This window comes from Lonchura striata, chromosome 7 (assembly GCF_050655825.1).
Source record: "Lonchura striata isolate lonStrDom1 chromosome 7, ASM5065582v1, whole genome shotgun sequence".
Lineage (NCBI taxonomy): Eukaryota > Metazoa > Chordata > Aves > Passeriformes > Estrildidae > Lonchura > Lonchura striata.
In genome coordinates, this window is record NC_140709.1 from 22,922,173 (window position 1) to 22,940,497 (window position 18,325).

The 18,325-nt window shown below is 36.3% G+C and overlaps 1 protein-coding gene across 10 annotated transcripts in view; it reads left to right on the top strand.

Annotated features, from left to right (window-relative positions):
- OSBPL6 (oxysterol binding protein like 6) overlaps positions 1-18,325 on the top strand; it is a 95,523-nt gene that overhangs the window by 43,599 nt on the left and 33,599 nt on the right. For 8 of the 10 annotated variants that reach the window (XM_021552443.4, XM_021552440.3, XM_021552445.3 and 5 more), the window contains 8 exons: positions 9,162-9,257; positions 12,079-12,201; positions 13,062-13,115; positions 13,782-13,895; positions 14,013-14,177; positions 14,676-14,808; positions 15,221-15,324; positions 16,166-16,258. In XM_021552443.4, the coding sequence (XP_021408118.1) occupies positions 9,162-9,257; positions 12,079-12,201; positions 13,062-13,115; positions 13,782-13,895; positions 14,013-14,177; positions 14,676-14,808; positions 15,221-15,324; positions 16,166-16,258 (882 nt within the window). The remainder of the gene's footprint in view (positions 1-9,161; positions 9,258-12,078; positions 12,202-13,061; positions 13,116-13,781; positions 13,896-14,012; positions 14,178-14,675; positions 14,809-15,220; positions 15,325-16,165; positions 16,259-18,325) is intronic. The other 2 variants (XM_085584530.1, XM_021552446.3) reach the window with 1 other exon arrangement.

The window sequence follows — 18,325 nt, forward strand, 5'->3', positions numbered from 1 at the left end:
GTTGGACAGGATGGCAAGGAAGTTGTGATACCCTTGGAAAGGAACACTTCAGAAGGGAGAAGAAACAGTTTTTCCTACTGTGGAACTGTTGCAGAGCATGAAACCTGTCACTTACACTGTCAGTAAGAGTCTTCATACAAAAGGTAGCATAAAAAGTTAAATTCTGATAGACTTTTTTGTGGGCCATACTGACAAGGCAGGTTCTTGTGTTTCATCCCTTAGGAAACTCTGAAAACTCTGGCTACATACTGCTGCACAGCAAAAACAGAGGGATACTAGCAACTCTTAGAAGTACAGCTGAATATGATAAAATCATATGTTGTTTATTCAGTTTTATGGGCATAAGTTCTTTATGAATATTCCGTATCTTATTTCTTGACTAAGTATGCAGCTCATAAGGTAGACTGTAATGCATTATATATTCTCTGTGATGTGTGGGTTATAATATTGTGCTGAGAAGAAAGAAGTAAATACATCATCGGGTTTATAATGTGGAGTTTGGCAAATTGGAGCCTGACCTCAGGCTACTAAACTGCCAGAGTGATACAGAAGGAGAGCAATAATATGAAACTGTGAACAAAGGGGAGATTCTGACTTTTCTGATCATCACCTAAAGGCTAGCAATACATGATGTAAAAATGGATATAGCAATGTTTTCTATTTTAAGTGTGAGTTCTCTTCTAATGTCTTAATTTTCCTTTTGGTCTTTTATGGGGGAGATCAGCATTCACTCTTTTTGTGTTTTTCTTTACCAGTTTGCTTTTTCAACAAATCCTTGGTTCTTTTCCTACACAGCAATCTCAAAAGAAGAAAAGGTTTTAGTCCTATTGCATTTAGCCTTGTGTTGTCACTTCTCTACCTGGAGAGCTTTCATATTTCAAATGACTGTTGCCTTTTCACCATATATAAAGAGTGAAAGGTGAGGGCTTTGAAGGAAGAGGAAAAAAGATTTGCCAGAGCAGAGATCAGCTTTTCAGGTTTTAATATGGCTTGTTGTTTGTTTTGGGTTGAGGTTTTTTTTCCCTTCTGCACAAGCAGTATTGACTAATAGAAGGGGTGTACACAGGGGATTCACAAAGGACTCAGCTGGGCTGAAAATGTTTACCTGGCCATGAAATTTAAAAGCAGAGCATGATTCCAAGGCTCTGGTCTTGCCTACTTAGCTTTTTGCCACCACTGTATTTTAATTGTCCGAGTGGTCTCCTGAAAGTGGTATTTCCTAAGGTGGGTATCACCATTTTGCAGATGCTTAGACAGTGCTGCTCATACAAGATTGCAATGTGACATAACCTAATGTATTCCATGTGCAAGAGACATCTGAGCACATTTATGTACCTTTTATTTCTGAAAGGGGGTAGCAGCCTACATGCTTGCTTATGGCTGTCAGCCTGATGTGACATCTGGGAAAAATATTCTTGGTTGGTTACATGTAAATTCCACTTGTTCCTGTCTCTCTGTGACTCCAAAAAAGGAAAGGCAAGGATAGACAGTCTAGTAGACATAATTACAGACCTGAGAACATGCAGCCATACTCCTAGTTTTGCTCTGTAGCAAAGCATAGACTTCTAGAAGCCTTTTTATTTTGCAGTAGTTTGTGAGAATTATTTTAATAATAATTAATCTTTCTGAGAGTTTCAAACTAAAGAGGCTACTAAATGCCAAGTACTGTTGTTACAGTGATATAATTCTCTTTTGCTCACTTTCCTAATTAACTCTCTTTGCATAAAACTATTGAAGCAGGATTAGAGCAGGAAGTGTTGAGTACTTTCAAGGCAACAACTCACTGGAGCAAGCAAATGTTCTGAGGGAGCCAAAGAATGAAATGGCAAAATTGTTAACAAAAACATGCAATTATTCTTTAAATTTATTAATTGCTGCTGCTCTACAACACTTTGTTTTTCCTGTGCCCTTGATGGAGTGTGAAAATTTTCCTGATGTTTAGAAGGCAGTGGGTCTTACTTCAGTGTCTGATGAAATGTCTGAAGCAATGTAACTTTTCAAGCTGTATAATACTCATGTGAATGTTATCTTAGGTTCAATGCCATAGCACTTTTAAAAAATGAAATCATAAATTTCAGACCAGTAAGATTTTTAGAATTTAAGTGATAAGATTGGTGAGTGAACATCTACACTAGACACAATCAGAAGCTGGCTAAACTTATAAAGTGAAGCTCTCTGGACTACAGATTTGTCTGGGATGGGGTAGGAACCCCTGCAAGTGAGACTGGGAGGGAGTAGGTACAGGTTGATCCCAGGTGTGAGGCAGACCCCCAGGTAGTGGTGTTGATGGGTGCATTGAAGGCCTGAGACATTGTGCATACTGGGAAGCCTTGTGGGGAGGCTGCTGGCTTACCCTGGCAGCAGCTCGTGCCCAGGATCCCAGTACACCTGGGTGCATCAGGCTGGCTGTGTGTGTGTGAGAAGCTAGCCTGCAGGCACACAGCAGATGTCCTTCATGTTGTGCCTGTCTTTCTGCCTAGAATTTACCCAAGAGAGTGACAGCAAACAGAAGAAGTACATCTGCCCATGTGCACAGGATGGGCCTCTGCAGTCTGTGCTTGGATCATGACTGCTCCTGCCCTTGGTGATACTACAGTGGTGTAGAGACAAGATCCAGAGCACAGACCTGGAGATTAATAGATGGAGATGCTGTCTCCTCATGAGAAAGATGTGGCCTTAAAGCTTTGAATAAATAAAATGCTCTGGAGCAGTCAAGGAGAGGCAGTGATAGCATTCATATCAGGCTGTCCCAGGGGGCTGTGTACATGTTCTCTGAGCTTCATGAACACTGCTATCTCAGTTACCTCTAGGAGTTTTTACAGGTTTCATGGAGAATGCTGAAGTTCAGATGTGGGCTATGAAGAAAGATTTATTTTTAAAAAATATGTCTGATTAGTTTGATTAGAAATGGTGCCTGTAGCTATCTTCTATTACAAAACCAGGGAAATTGCTCTCATAAAAGCTTAATTACCCATGCAAATTATGACAGATAATTTAAGGCTGTGTTTTCAGAACATGGTCACTTGTTCATTCCTCTTGTCTCATTTTTTTTCCCCTCATGCATACATGTCCTACATAAGCATGTCTCACTTTCCTTCAGAACACAAACGTACACACAAATCTGGAAGGAAAAAACTCTTCTGAAGTGTCATTTGGGATTTCTGGGAAACAAATGGGGGAGAAGAAAGAGAAGCATGATTTTATTTTCATTTCTTCAGTGGTGAGGAAAAGCACAAGGGTGAAGAGGGAGGGTGATGGCAGGTATGATGTGGAGGCTTCTGTTTTCCAGACAGTAATGTGGGATTATCAACATTATATTATGCAAAATATACAAATTTATTAGACAGATAACTGTGCCTTAGTAATGCTATTTGCTGTTTTGACATTCTGTGTTCCTTTTGTATTAAAAACTTTACCCTGAAATTGAAAATGAAGTGATTACATAAAAAACTTTTTTCTCCTAGTAGAATAATACTTAATGTAAAAAAATTGGATTAAAAAATGTTCAGCCTCTCTTTTTCCTATCTCCTATATTTTTATACTGTGTAAATTGAAGTTTAAAGGCTATTGAGGTAGCTTACAGAAATAAGTGAAAGGGAGTCACAGGAAGAAAAGTCTTTCTTCTTCTGAACCTATGCACTTTTTAAAGTGAGTTCCAGCTTCTTCATTTATCATTTGTGTTAACATTGACTCCCTTTCATGTCTATAGTGTTTTAATTAATAAAAAACCCTAACACATCAAGGAATGATTTTCTTTTGTGTATGTCATTTTATTTTCCTCCCTTTTTTCTTTTAAGCCCTATCAGCATCATTAAAATGAACGGGTAGCCTGAGACTATTTAACAAAATATCAAGTTTTTAAATTGTGATCATTCACTAATCATAATGAAAGCTTTGTATCATTAGCTCTGTCAGACACTGTAAATTTATCTGTTTGTGCTATCTTGAGATAAGTGCAAAGGGAGAAGACTGTCGTTAACACTCAGGCTGTGACTTAGCAGTTGTTCCAAACCATCATTCTGGCAGAAGAAAGGTTGCTGGTACAATGATAGATAGCTCTTTTCTGCTTTATCCAGTTGTGCTAATTATTCCCTCCAAGAAGCTCTTCATGAGAGCAAGAGCTTATTTGTCTTCAGAATTTGTCAAAAAGTACCTTGTAAAGCAAAGGCTTCCTTGCTGCCAGAGCCTAAAAGCATTGGCATGAAGTACAATCCAAAGCTGGAGTTCTGGAAAGGGCTGACAGAGAGCTCTGAGCTAACAAATCCTTGACATTTCTGTTACACAAGAAAGGTTTACTTTGCATATCCCAGGAAAGAAGGAGTTAGGTATTATTCATATGCTACAGAACTGCATCTTACATATACTTGTCTTTCAGTAAAAAGGTTACAAAGAAAAAATGTTGCTCTTAAGTACATTTCTGTACAAGATGAACATGTCTTACAAGAAGGAAAAAAAAATGTTAACTGTGTGTGCTATTCACAAAGTATTGCTAAGTTCCTTTGTCACTTAGTTGATGCTGAGATTGCTGAAAACAGCTATGGAGCCATGCCAATAGAAGAGACTGAGGATAAGAATAGGACCATGACTGCTTTATAAAAATTTAAAAACTGTGCTAGAAGATAGAAAGATACACATTGATGAGATATGTTTTTTTTGCTTTGCACTCACTCTTCTCTCACAATTATATTGAAGAATCTGTCTTTCTTCCAACATTAACAGGAGGAAAGCCAGAGCTGGCTAAGAAGCAGCCTAAGAGAAAAGCAAGTTTCAAGGTTATTCCCTTTGCAAATAATATTGCAGATTAACTCGGCATATATCAGCTTGTTTAGAAGGTAGTAAAAATTGGCATGTATGAAGTCAAATCTGTCTACCTTACTATTTCTGCTGTGTTTTAGATAACCAGAAAATAGTGTAGTTTTAATTGAGAGAAAGTTATTAAACATTGCACTTCATACTAAATTGAATTCAAGGAAGAATACAGTTTTGTTAGGTTGCAGGAAGAATTCCAGTGACTAGCAAATAATAAAAAATGTACTAGTATTTCGGATTGAAAAAACAACACAGGAAACCCAGCCAGAAAAGATCTGTTTTGAATTGCTGTTGAAGGACAGTGTATGCCTATGCCCCATGGTTATGGTTGTTGGAGATTACTAGAATGCTGTGAACAAGCAAAATGATCCACCAGATCTTTTTCATTGATTAACTGTTAACCACATGTTGTGCACATTTCTGTGGTTGTGCACATTCTGAGAGTCTGCATCCAATGTAAGTGATAAAATCCTCACCAGTTTGTATTTTTTTAATTAATAAATTATAAATTATAGAGACCTCTTTGCATTAAATATAATTCATTCCCTTAGGTAAATAAGCAGCAAAGCAGAAGGGAGAGGCATGAGTGTCAGACTTGTCATCCATTGGATTTTCTGTCTCTACTTAAAAGCAGTTTTCTTTCCTTGCCTTTCCTGTGAAAACAGTTGAATGTCTTTTGTTTTAATGGGAAGTCAGATTCAGTAAAGTTAAATTAGAGTCCCTCTGGTCTGATGGAGACCAACCCTACCAGTGGAATGGGGAGGAGAAGCAGAGGAAAGAAAAGGGAAAACCTGAGAGTTGAAATAAGAACAGTTTAACAATTGAAATAAAATATAATAATGATTGTAAGGGAAAGAAAGCACAGGAAAGAGAGAAATAAATAAACCCCAAGAAAGGCATGTGATGCCCAGTATAATGGCTCACCACCTGCAGGCTAAGGCCCAGCCCATCCCCCAGCAGTGATTGCCCTCTCACATCCAACTTCCCCAGTTTATACACTGTCCTTGCTCTTCTGTGCTATGGAATATCCCTTGGACCAGTCCAGGTCACCTGTCCTGGCCATGCCCCTGCCAGCTCCTCATGCACCTCCTCATTGGCCTCTGCCAGAAAGGAAGGAGAAACCAGAAAGTCCTTGATTTAGGGTAAGAGCTACTCAGCAACAGCCAAAACATCACTGTGCCTTCAATGTTGTTCTCATAATAAATCCAAAACACAGCACTTGGAGGAAAAAGAACTCTGTCCCAGCCAAAACAAGGATAACGAGCTGTATGAGTCATTAAACTCCAAAGTGAGAAAAGAAATTGGCAAGATACATGGAAGGATATTATAAAATCTGTTTTCCATTCTTGCCTTCCACAGAAGATGAAAATATGATGCAACATCATAGTGCTATTTTGTTTTCTCCGTGAATTTCCTTCTCCCTTGTGTCTTCGGGGAAAGAAGGAAAAAGAATGCAGGGCAGAACAAACATTTGTGTTCCCCATATGTTGGCTTGCTAGGGGTATTTTGAGGCAAATGTGTGCCACCTAGGTAATGTATGTGTGGATATTCATGAAGATGAAAGATTGTAGTTAGGATGAAGATTTTGCAATGGAATTATGTTAAATTAGTTTTCAAGAGCATACAAAATTTGCTAGTGCTGGTGTTTTCCTCCAAGAGAAACCAGCTATAGTGTGGTGATCCTGAAACATAAGGGGAATCTGGAATGTAGCAATGCCAACATTGATTTTGCCTGACTGTATTTTTGGGATGATAGGAATAAGAGTACCATGTTGATTGATGTGCCTAGTTTAATGGATTATTATTCATTGTTTACTTTGATTATAAATAAACCCCAGAAACACTGTTGACCTGCCTCTTTATTCCTTCTTATGAGCTTTTGTTTAGTGCTTCTTTCCTAACTCTGTTTTAAAATATGAAAAAACCCTTGACAATAACATCAAGATTGAAATAATTTTTATTTCTTTGATTCTGAATAACTAAACTCTTGCACTGTAAAATTAGCTGCTTTTCAAAATGTCAAGCAATTGTGTGATTTCTAGTTGTAATTTTGCAGAAAAATAGCATGTTTTAATGGAAAACATTTTGTACAAAGTAAGGTCTCTTAGTATTATGCTAGAGATGTCACAAATCTAAAAAAACGGTCTTGTATCAGTGTTAGTGTGGTCATGAGTAAAGAGAATTGAAAAACAAACATCTATAGACAACCAGCCAACACTCTTGGAAGTAAGGAATGTAAAGAAGGCAATTTTACTTAAAATAGGTTCATTTTCTAATTTTCAAACAAATAGTTGAATAAGTCAGCATTCATTAAAGTGCTGCTGGCTAATAATGTATTTTTCAGCTGAAGTGGAACTGTAATGACTGAAGGCTAATTAAAAAAAAAAGGCACAAAACCTTCCTGACTTAAAATCATGTAATTGAAAATGTCACTGGAAATCTGGCAAGCTAAGGCTGTTGGGCTACTCCTCTCTAAATATTGTGCAAAATAAAATTGCAGTTATGTAACAACAAACTGCACCAGCTGCTACATATGAGACCTTCAGAACATCTGTGTTGGGCATTGCTCCATCTCGGGATGGATGCATTCCTGCCTGTCAGACAAAACTGGCAAGAAAGTTGAGAATCATCCTGATTATGTTAATCAAGAGACATTTTAACCTGCCTTGGAGGAACAGATTTAGGTTCTTTTGTATATTGTTAAAATGTCATACTGTGTACATAAGTAGCATTTCCTTTTTTTGGTGAGAAAGCTTACCATTGTCATTAGGAACTTTGTGGTTCTCAGCTCAAATTAGTTTATTAAATTATTTGATATGTAACATAGGCACTTGTGCTACATATATATACTTTTTTTCCATCATCTGACTAGTAAAATACACTGGACTAAATAAGTAGGTTGAACTTCCTTTGAAAAAGCAGAAGTTTTTAAAGCATAAATGACAAAGTGTTTTGCTGGCTGGCCTTGGAGTAACATAATACTGTTGCATTTCCACATTCTTCACTGTAAAACTTAATTAAAAGTAGCTGAAAATAAATGCTGATTATTGTTGCATGGTGGTAGGGATGGTTATTAATCTCCACTGAAAACAGAGGCACTCCCCACATTTTCCTATTCTCATTCACAGTTGCAACTTGAAAGAGAACAATGAAGGTCTGTGTGTTGCTCTGCAGCAAGACTGTGTCTGTGTTACATATATGCATGTAAATGAATACCTGTGTTTATTTTAATTTAGTTTGGTTATGGTCCTTTATGTACTTAATAATTTATATAAACAAAAATATTTACACTGCCATTCATATGTACTTCTATATTTCCTGATTGTTTCTGCTGCTGCTGGTACCTGGGTAATCTCTTCAGTCAATGTAAGGAAGCTTAATTGTGAACAAAACTTAATTGGCATTTTCAGCTAAGAAAAGCATATGCTTCTCAGAGGGTAATTGCCATTGCAAGTTTGTCATTGTGCCGTGTGTCCTGGAAATGAAGCAGTTTTATTTTATGCCAGAGATACTAATGACATGTTGTGGTAGAATTCTTACCAAATAGTAGGATGAGATGTAGCAAAATTTCACCAGAGAATGAAATGCAGATGGTAATGGTAATTTTCTCTTTTATCAAAAATGCTTTTTCTTTTATAAAGTAGGAGTTTTTGAAAAATGGAAATATGTGTTTCCATTTTCTGGAAAATGGAGAGGCAATTTTAGATATATCTTAAGAATAGCAGTCTTTTCAGGGCTAGTTGTGGCATATATTTCATTTTTATTACACTGCTTTGAAGATGCAAAATTTTATAGTATTGTCATATGTAAAAACAGCTGCAATGGTTTAGGATCACAGTGTTCCATGAACATTCACCAGCAGCCCAAGTTGAGACACAGTAATTAATTTTTTAATACCTGTAATTTAAAAGCATTTGTGTAGTGTGTTACTTTTTCTCAGATGAGAAGCCAATAACAAAATGCTAAGGTGTGATAATGAATATTTTCAAGGCAGTAATATTTTATGTGAAGTTGTGAAGTGAATGTAGGGCAGTGCTGACTGCAGAGTATGTGCATTCAGTGTCTTGTATATTAACAGAAAATGTGATAGATCTGGTTAGGAGCGCTTTGAATCTCTTTAGAGGTAAGAACTGCATTATTTGTCTTTCCTGGCTTTTTTTTTTTTTTTTTTTTTTTTTTTTAGTTCACCATCATTTCTAGGTTAAACAAGAGTAATTAATTAAAAACCCAGTAATAAAGAAAGAGAAGTATATTGCCTTATTGCCTTTGAAGGCAAACCATTTGCGCATTTAAGTCAGGGGTGGTTGGTATTTTGTCTGTTTTGATCCATGATATTGTCTTTATTTTTTTAGAGTGTTCATATTTTGGAGCGAAAGGCTTCCTCAGGAAGCACAGACCCTTCTTTAAGTAAGCAGTTCCTTGACAGTGATCATCTCTCACTATCCAAGGTAAGCAAAAGCCTGGCATGGAGTCTGGGCAGTGAGTTTCCCTCTAGAGTTATTACAAAGTAGTTTGACTAGTATTTTAGGGGCAGTGTTTTGTATGGTTCTACCATTAAGTATATTGTGAGTCTGCCCTGGAGCTTTTTGTTCTATAATTGAGGAGTAAGAAGAGCCAGTTATCTTTAGTAGATGTTATATTAACAAAATTAGGGATTGGTTTGGGACTTTTTTTTCATGTGGATGGCACCAGGAACAAATTTTCCTTTCTCAGAAAATGGGACTATAAGGGACTTTGATGATCCTTGTGGGATCCCTCCACCTCAGGATATTGCATGATTCTATGAATTTGAGCTTTCCAGTTCAATCCTCTTATTAAGGTAGAGCAAATCATATCCAAATCTGAAATTGTTGCCAATAAATATTAGTTTAAAAATATGTCCTAGTAACATCCCTTGTGCGTAGTTTGAAATTTAAAAGCTTTTGCTGAGATTTTCTTTCCTGAGACAGAGTAAAAGATGACAGGGGTGACATCACCCTTGTAAAAAGTGAAGCCTTGTCAACTTCTTTCTGTGTAAATTGCTCACTTTTGGTATAAGTGATTCCAAACAAGTCTAATTCCACATAAATAAAGCTTCATTTTAAGATACTTCAGATGCAAAAGTAAGGGTGCAAAAGAAAAGGTGAGGGTGCTGCGATGGAATATTTGGCGGAAAATAAAAATCTGAAATTAAATATCTGTAAGTTTTGAAACAGACCTGGTAAAACAGTTTTGAAAGGAAACATTCTGTTCATCCAGGGAAAATTAAATGGTTTATTCGTTTTTATTTGGAAAATAAATATTTTGCAGTCAAAACTTGAGAAAGCAGTTGGTAGTGGCTCCCTTAATCCCCAAACAAGGGGCATGTGTGCAGAGCCAGGGACTGAAAGCTGTGATTGTGTTCCCCCAGTCATGCTGCTTTGCACAGGGCTGTTTCTCATGGAATACCTATGGAATCACTGAAGTCCTAAAATACTGCTGCTGTGCTTGAGAACTGGCCCTGGATGAGGATTCTTCAAGTGTATCACTTTCACTCTGTTTTTTCCCCATTTTTGTCTCTCCTTCATACTGGCCTTTGTATTGGGCATATCTCAACACCCCAAAACTGCGGGGTGAGGCACAGTTAGGATTGTTAGGAGGGTTTTAAGAACAGCTTGTGGCACTGATGCAGCAGGAGACAAGTATCCTCACTGCACTGAATAATTGCTCATTTTATCCCTCTGTATCTGGTCTTTTGTTTAAATGAATAGCTGTATGAGATTGTGTAGTTTCTAGCTGAGAATTAATCAATACTGATGTTATCTAGTAGATAAAAGACTTATGCCTGCAGCTGATCATCTAAAAGAGAAATCAATATGGTGAAGAATCAGTTGGCAGAGATGCAGAGACTCTCTGCTGGTGTATGACTTAGAGTTTAATTTGTCCCCATCAGGTGCCAAGTACTTCCATGTAGGGAGAAAATAATACCTCTATAGAATGGAAATAGAACATTGAAGCAAAACATGGGGAAGTAAAACAAAGCTGCATATTGAGTAGGGGATTTACAGACAATGAGATAATTATTTCATGGTTATTCAGGGGAAACTAAGCTGAATAAAGAGTTCTATTATAATTTACGGCAGTATTTATTATTTGGGATAGAGTTTTTCACCCTTCTCAAAATACCAAGACCTTATTTAAAATTTAGTTTTAAAATTTGCTGTTACTTTTGCAACTATATTTTCATAATAGTAATGTTGATGTTATTAGGGCTGTGTAGTTTATTTGGAGGTGCTGTGAAAGACTGACAGCACATGGCTCTGAACAGTTTTGTTGGAAATATGGAGACAATTTTTTTCCCTTTAAATGTTTAATGCAATATGACCTCCTTCCTCTCTTGTTAACTTTTCATAACATTGCTTGGAGTTATGACTGATCAGCTGAGAAAATGCAAGTTTACAGCTTTGTAGGGTATAATTAGTAAAACAGTCTGAGGAATCTGGCAGTAAGAGATTTTTAAACTGGTGCAGATTTTTTTTTTAATTACAGTAGTAGCAAGAGGATAGAAATACACTCTAAGAGAAAATATGACTCCATCTTTTCCTCTTTAAAAATATTGTTCTTTACCTGTTCACTGTGTTACATTGTAAATCTGTCTTGAGCTGCACCAGTCACCACACAAAACAAGTGATATGTACCAGAAATATGCTTTAATTGGTTCCATGAAAGGCCACAACTGGTTGTATCTTGAATGATACTCTTCCTCTGTTTTTCCCTAGAGAGAAAATTAGTTAGCTTTCCTATAAATTTCTCATAATACAGTGAAAATGAATGCAGGGAAAAGAAATATTTTTGCACATTTCTGAAGGCTCAATTAGCAAGTGAAACTGTCATAAAATGCCTTTGAAGATTATCACTAGCTACGCTTAAAATCAACAATAAAGCAGAATCTGCTAGTTTTTCTGATTTGGAGGAAAAACTAGGGCATTCAGAAACAATGTGGCTTGTACTTTCAAGATCAGAAAATTTAAATTTCTTTATAATTAAGAAATATCACGAAGAGCACTCTTACTCTACATCTTACCTGGTAAGGGTTAGACATCTGAAAATGTTTGCATTTAGTAGTTTTAAATGAGATACAGCTAGACATAATATAGTAACCATATAGTTTGGTACCTCAATAGATTGATTTAAAAGCCTGACTCCTCCTCTTTGTCTTGCATTGAAGAATTTGTGCCACTCCTAAATGCAATTTTTTACCATGTGTGTGCAAAATTAATTAATCAATGTGTCTTCATGCTTTTTCATCAGGAACCTGACAGCTGGGAAATCATAGAGGGTCTGAAAATAGGCCAGACCAATGTCCAGAAGCCAGACAAACATGAAGGTTTCATGCTGAAGAAGAGAAAATGGCCACTAAAAGGTTGGCACAAGGTAAATGTCACATAAACCAGCCAGAATGTTATTACCTTATTTTATGAGCTGGGATTTTTTTTTTGTCTAGACAATATTAGGATGTCAAATAAATGCCCATGATTTTAGTGTATAACTATTTCTTCCACCTCTGTATGGAATTAATTTGCAGACACAGTTTATGGCTTTCAAATCACAGTCCCTGCTGCCTAAGGTTGTATTCAAAATCCAGAGGGAATTTGCAAATAAAATTGATCTGACCCTACAAAAAATCAATTAATGAGGTATTTAAGAATTTATGGAATAAACCACTGCTCCCACACTTTTAAAATACATTATATTAATGTGTTGCTATTTGGCGAAGTGTCTGTTTTGGTATGGAACTAATTTATAGGAGAGCAAGAGAAGTCCAACTTTCACAGTTCTGTAAAGGCAATCACTACTGATGATCTAGATGAATTTAAAAACATGTGGCTACTTGTGTAGATAATTTTTAATGTGATTAAGAACTTCACATTTTAGCATCCCCCTCTACTCTGCCTTACATTTCACCTTGGGAACTATGCTGAATATAGGTTTTCAAACTTTGGGTTTGTTAATAAGTCACTAAAAAACTTCACAAGAACATGAATATCATGTTCTTAAGAAGTTTTTTAGTGACCATACCTATGGAAAAAAAACCCCAAAATGTTCTTGTTGTTTTGACATCTTATTCAAGAAGTTATATCTCCAAATGTTCTGTTTTCAGCTGGGGTAGATAAAAGCACTATTTTCCTGCCCTGTGTTACAGGGTAATCTTTATCCAGATGAATTGTACACAGTTTAAATTGCATCTGCTCATTAAGAAAGAATGTTTTTGGATTTTTTTCTTATAATTTCAGAGGTTTTTTGTCCTGGATAATGGAATGTTGAAATATTCAAAGTCACCAATTGATGTAAGTAGAGCTGAAGACTTTAAAGCTTCTAATGAAGTGCAGCCTGCTCATACTCATTCTAGGCATATTTATGAAAGTACACACATGAAAGTTGTTGATGGATTTAAAAATAAATAATGTATGATTTTGGTTATGTCTTCCAAGAATTCTACCTTTTTTATTTCCATGGAAATACAACTTAAATTACTAAAGGTAGTTTCTTGAATAAAGCTGCTTGGGAGATTAACCTGACCATGTATTTTTCTTTTCTAATTTTTATGTCAGCCAGAGCTGATTATTCTGAGACATGTGGATAGGACAAAGAATTAATACCAATTATTTATATTTTATACCAATAACTACCAATTCATAGAAGTAGGGTGTCAAATACTTTCTAATTTTCTCTGCTTCTCACTTACCTGTACCTGTGCACTGGTGTGAATAACTTAACACACCTATATTTTGGAGTTGGCATTGTACCAGCATTTCTTGTGAGATACTTTTGTCTGACTATAAATATAATAAGTGGTTAAATGGTTAATCTGAGTGCAGCTTTATTTTTTAATGTGGCTTTATGCTATAATGTTATAAAATGGGAAACCATTTCAGTACTAGATAGTATTCTGTAAAATATATAGAAAAAGTGCATGATACTTCTAAATTTTTACCCTGATGATTTTATTTTAGATACAGAAAGGAAAGGTCCATGGGAGCATTGATGTTGGTTTATCAGTCATGTCTATAAAAAAAAAGGCTCGTAGAATAGATCTTGACACAGAAGAACATATCTATCACCTAAAGGTAAAAAGTAAAACTACATACTGTTTTTTCATACTCTGTAGAAACAAATAGAATTGTAAAAGATTGTGCAGAAAAGTAGTATCTTGGCTGCTTTCTTGATAGTAAATTTTTCTCCAGGTGAAATCCCAGGATTCATTTGATGCATGGGTTTCAAAGTTACGGCACCACCGGCTGTACCGTCAGAATGAGATCGTGAGATCTCCCAGGGACGCCAGCTTCCACATATTCCCCTCAGCATCTACTACAGAGTCTTCACCAGCTGCCAATGTGTCAGATGGAAAGGTGTGCAGCGTTCCTTGGTTGAAAACTCATGGCTGACTTGTGGGCAGTTTCAGTGGGCTTTTCTTCTAATGCCAAAAGGACAGGATGGCCAGTGAAAAGCTATGAGGGTGTGCAGCTGAAATCAGCTGAAATGCTGTCTAATTTAGCCTTACTTCATTAGAATGGGCTGCTGTAGAGATCTTGCAAAGTATTCACCACCCATACAGTTTGCACTAGCCTTTGCCACCAGGTATAAATCTGTCTCTCTGCTGATTATGTTCTTCCTCTTAAACAACGGCTTTCCTAACTGGTACCTAGCACAGTCCACTGGTGAGGTTCCTGATTTGATTCTCCAACATGCTATTCTGAAAAATCTGTGTCTTCAGGAACTATGGAGACAAATTATAAATTTCACTGAAAACACAATGAATAATTTAGTTTCTATCCTGAAGTAATATAGTCATTACCCTGACAAAGCAACACAGCCACAGTAAATGTAAGCATTTTATTGTGCTTTAGGTGCAACAGAATAACTTCCCCTGGCAGCCTCCTATACCTTGCAGTAACAGCCTTCCCGTCACCTGTACTACTGGTCAGAGTAAAGTAGCAGCCTGGTTGCAGGACTCTGAAGAGATGGACAGATGTGCAGAAGGTTAGACTTTATCTTTTCATGCCTTGTTCTTTCAGCAAAACCTCTTGTTGATATAAGAGAGTCCTGTAAGTGGTTTACATCTTTACATAAACACGTAGTAGCTCTTCAGATAATTGGAAACTTAGTGGGAGCTTTGCTGTCTATATGTTGATTTTAAAATTTATTGTAATAATCTGTGCTATTTTGATGGATGTCATTATTCAAATATGATCACTTCTCGAAGTCCAGAGTTGTTGCTGACTCCTATAAAAATAACAAGTGTTCAACAAAAGAGAACTTTTACTTGGATGCCTTACTACACGGGGTTTGAACACTTAACTTTTGTCATGCAATTAAGTGCAAGCAATCGACACTATGGCAATAAAAAGTCTGAATTGAAGCACTTAATGTATTTTTATTTTATATCTCTTAGATCTTGCTCATTGTCAGTCTAACCTTGTGGAACTCAGTAAACTTCTTCAAAATTTAGAAATACTACAGAGGACTCAGTCAGCACCAAATTTCACAGACATGCAGGTAAATATGCTTGAAGAGAAATCATTACACTGAAATATTTGTTCTTTCTGTTAAACAAAATATAGAGGTGTTGTCTATTAACTCAGAATATTTATCTGAAATAATAATGAACCTTGGATGAAATGCTTATATGTCTATTTTAATCTTGTGTAATACTGTTTCTGTTTCATGTGTCAACAAGTAATTAAGATGTATTCAATATTTGAGTTAAATAGAACAAATCAAATAATTAAGTAATTTAAGCAAAACAAAACTGAGGACTGTTACAATAGAACACATGTATAAATTGAAGTTATATTTGAGGAGTTTTTGTTGTGTTAAGATAATATTTTAAGTTTTTTAAGGATTGGAGACCCAAAGACCCTCAAAGATGAAGTTGCATGCTCTAGAAAAGGGGGCATAGTACAAAGGTCCCAAGTTTTGGACTGTTTCCCAGTTCAGGGTGAGTTTTCCTCTTACCAGAAAGCAACAGCAGATCCTAAATCATAAATACTGTCTTGCATTTTCACTGAATCTTCTTGTCTGTACAAATGTCTGAGTAGTACCACAACAGAAATCCATGAGGATTTCAAGATCATGTCCTAAATATTGTGCACCCCTGAAACCAAGGGTACCAGTAGTTTTGCTAAAGCAGCTAACTGTACCACGTGTTTATGAAAGTGTATGGATAGCTGCAGCTGATCACTGCTCCAACTTTGGGCCCCAGTAGCAGCATTCTTCTCCTTATATTCTAATTTGTACTTGTCTAATGCTACAATTCTTTACTAACTTGCTGTATTGTCTGTGTTGCTTGTGTCAACTTAATAGCACTTTGTCGCTTTTAACTATTTGTGTAATGTAGGCTAACTGTGTAGATATTTCAAAGAAAGACAAGCGGGTCACGAGACGATGGAGAACAAAAAGTGTCAGCAAAGATGCAAAAATTCAACTTCAGGTACTGAATGCACTATGTTTTACTTTTCACTGTACTTTGAGATTTCATTCTAAGCATGAAATGATAAATTAGCTGAAAGTAGGAACAGTGTGCTGTCTTTCATGTTTCTGATGAAGTAAATTAAGTCTCAGTTTGTTTTTCAAAACCTAGAGAAGATAGTGAGAAAAGTACTGATTTTATTTTCATTCATATGAAAATATTGCCATCTAGGGAAAGGAGTGGGATCTGAATATTAGTCAGTTAAGGTATTCAAAACTCAATATACACACACCATATGGGGATACTGCTATTCCATACCAAAGTTGCAAAGAAAGGCAACTTCCTTCAAGTGAACAAGTGACATCAAGTTAAAAGCAGAATGAAATATAAACACATTAGTATTCTTTATCAAGACCTATACTTAGAATATAACCAATTATAAGTACTTTCACAAGCATCCTGTTATGTAAAAGGCTAATATGGGAACAAATAAAATGACCAAGAAATAAATTATGTGAAGGAAGAATTTACTCCATCCTTTCCGAGAACTGAAAGCACAGAAATAAGCATAATGTGCACATATTGCTGCCTTGTGTTTTGTTGGAAGCAGTTGTGTATTCTGAGGTTTGATCTAAAACCTGATCTTTTTTATAATTAAGCAACTGATAATGAGGACTGTTCAACTGGCTTTGGGAGCCAACAATCACCACTGTGATGTCTGCTATTGAGTAAATAAATGTCAGCAACTTTTAATCCATTCAAATAGCTTGAAATTAGTACAAACTTTGAAGCTTTTAATATGTCCCCAATAGGCACATTAAGGAGTTTTCATTTAAGATCAATAATCTTAAGGAAGGAAGAGGTGATAGTTGCATCAGCTTTCTCATTGCAGTACTTGTAGTTTATTTTTCTTTTTACCTATTATACTTTGATAATCACAATAGGTAGAACAACGAGGTATCTGTTTGGATTAAAAAGGAATTTTTGTGTATGATGTCATGTCATGCAATTGAATGGTCACAGTTTTTCCTTGGTGCTGAATAACAGGGAAATTAAAATATCAGTAAAATGCATGCAAGTACTTAATGCCTATGAAGAGTCAGTCACTTCTGCATGTTCTTCTTTCATGCCACAGTAACCTCAGAGAAGTCCTATCCACAAAAATTGTGAAAGCAGTCAATGTATTACGATTTATGATTGGTCATAGTGAATAATGAGCTGTTCCCATGTTACCTACACCTTGCTGAAGTAACACCGGCCTGGGCTTCCATCAAAACTGCAGTTTGTGGTTTGTGGCAGGGGTGTGCCTCAGCTCCTGAAAATTTCAAATAGGGTTGCAGGTTCCCCTGAGAGAGTTTGAGTGCATGGCATTGCTCTACATGGGTCTGTCACTTCTGGATTGATAATGAACTCTGCCTAACTTGGGTCAGAATTAATTACTGCCAGAGTTCTTGCTGCAAATATAAAGCTTATTTTGTTATAACAAAGTATTAAGTTATTGTTGTCTGATCTATAAATTAATTTGCAGTAAAACAGAAACAATAAAATTGTTCTAAATTATATGGAAGACAAAGAATACTTGATGGCTACTCCATTATCTTGCCTAGTTTGATGGACTCAGTTTATTCTTCCAAGGGCTGTCCTGTCTCCTCAGCGCTAGAGCTGTGGTCTGTAGGAAGATGGCCTCACTGACTCATTGTGTTATTCCTAATTTCCTTAGGTTGACACTAAAATGTGGATGTCCTCTGATGCCTACAAACCCTTTAAGCTATTTCCCATTTTGTTCTTCTATTAGAAATGCCTTCTACTTCATTGGTCTTCCTTATTGCTCATTTTTTGAAGACTGCTTCAAGTCTTTCTGATTTGTTTATCAGGATATCCCCTAATGAGAATCATTTTGTCTGATTTGTGATCATTGTCTTAATGGTGCTTACACATAGATTGCTATTGAATGGTCGACATTTGGTACCAGTAAGATTTCTGTTGTACTATTACTTTCCTCATACCTTCCTACATCTCATTAGTTTTACGGAATAATGCTAGTATTAACAAACTAACTTTCAGCTAATTTCACTGTTAATTCCATTT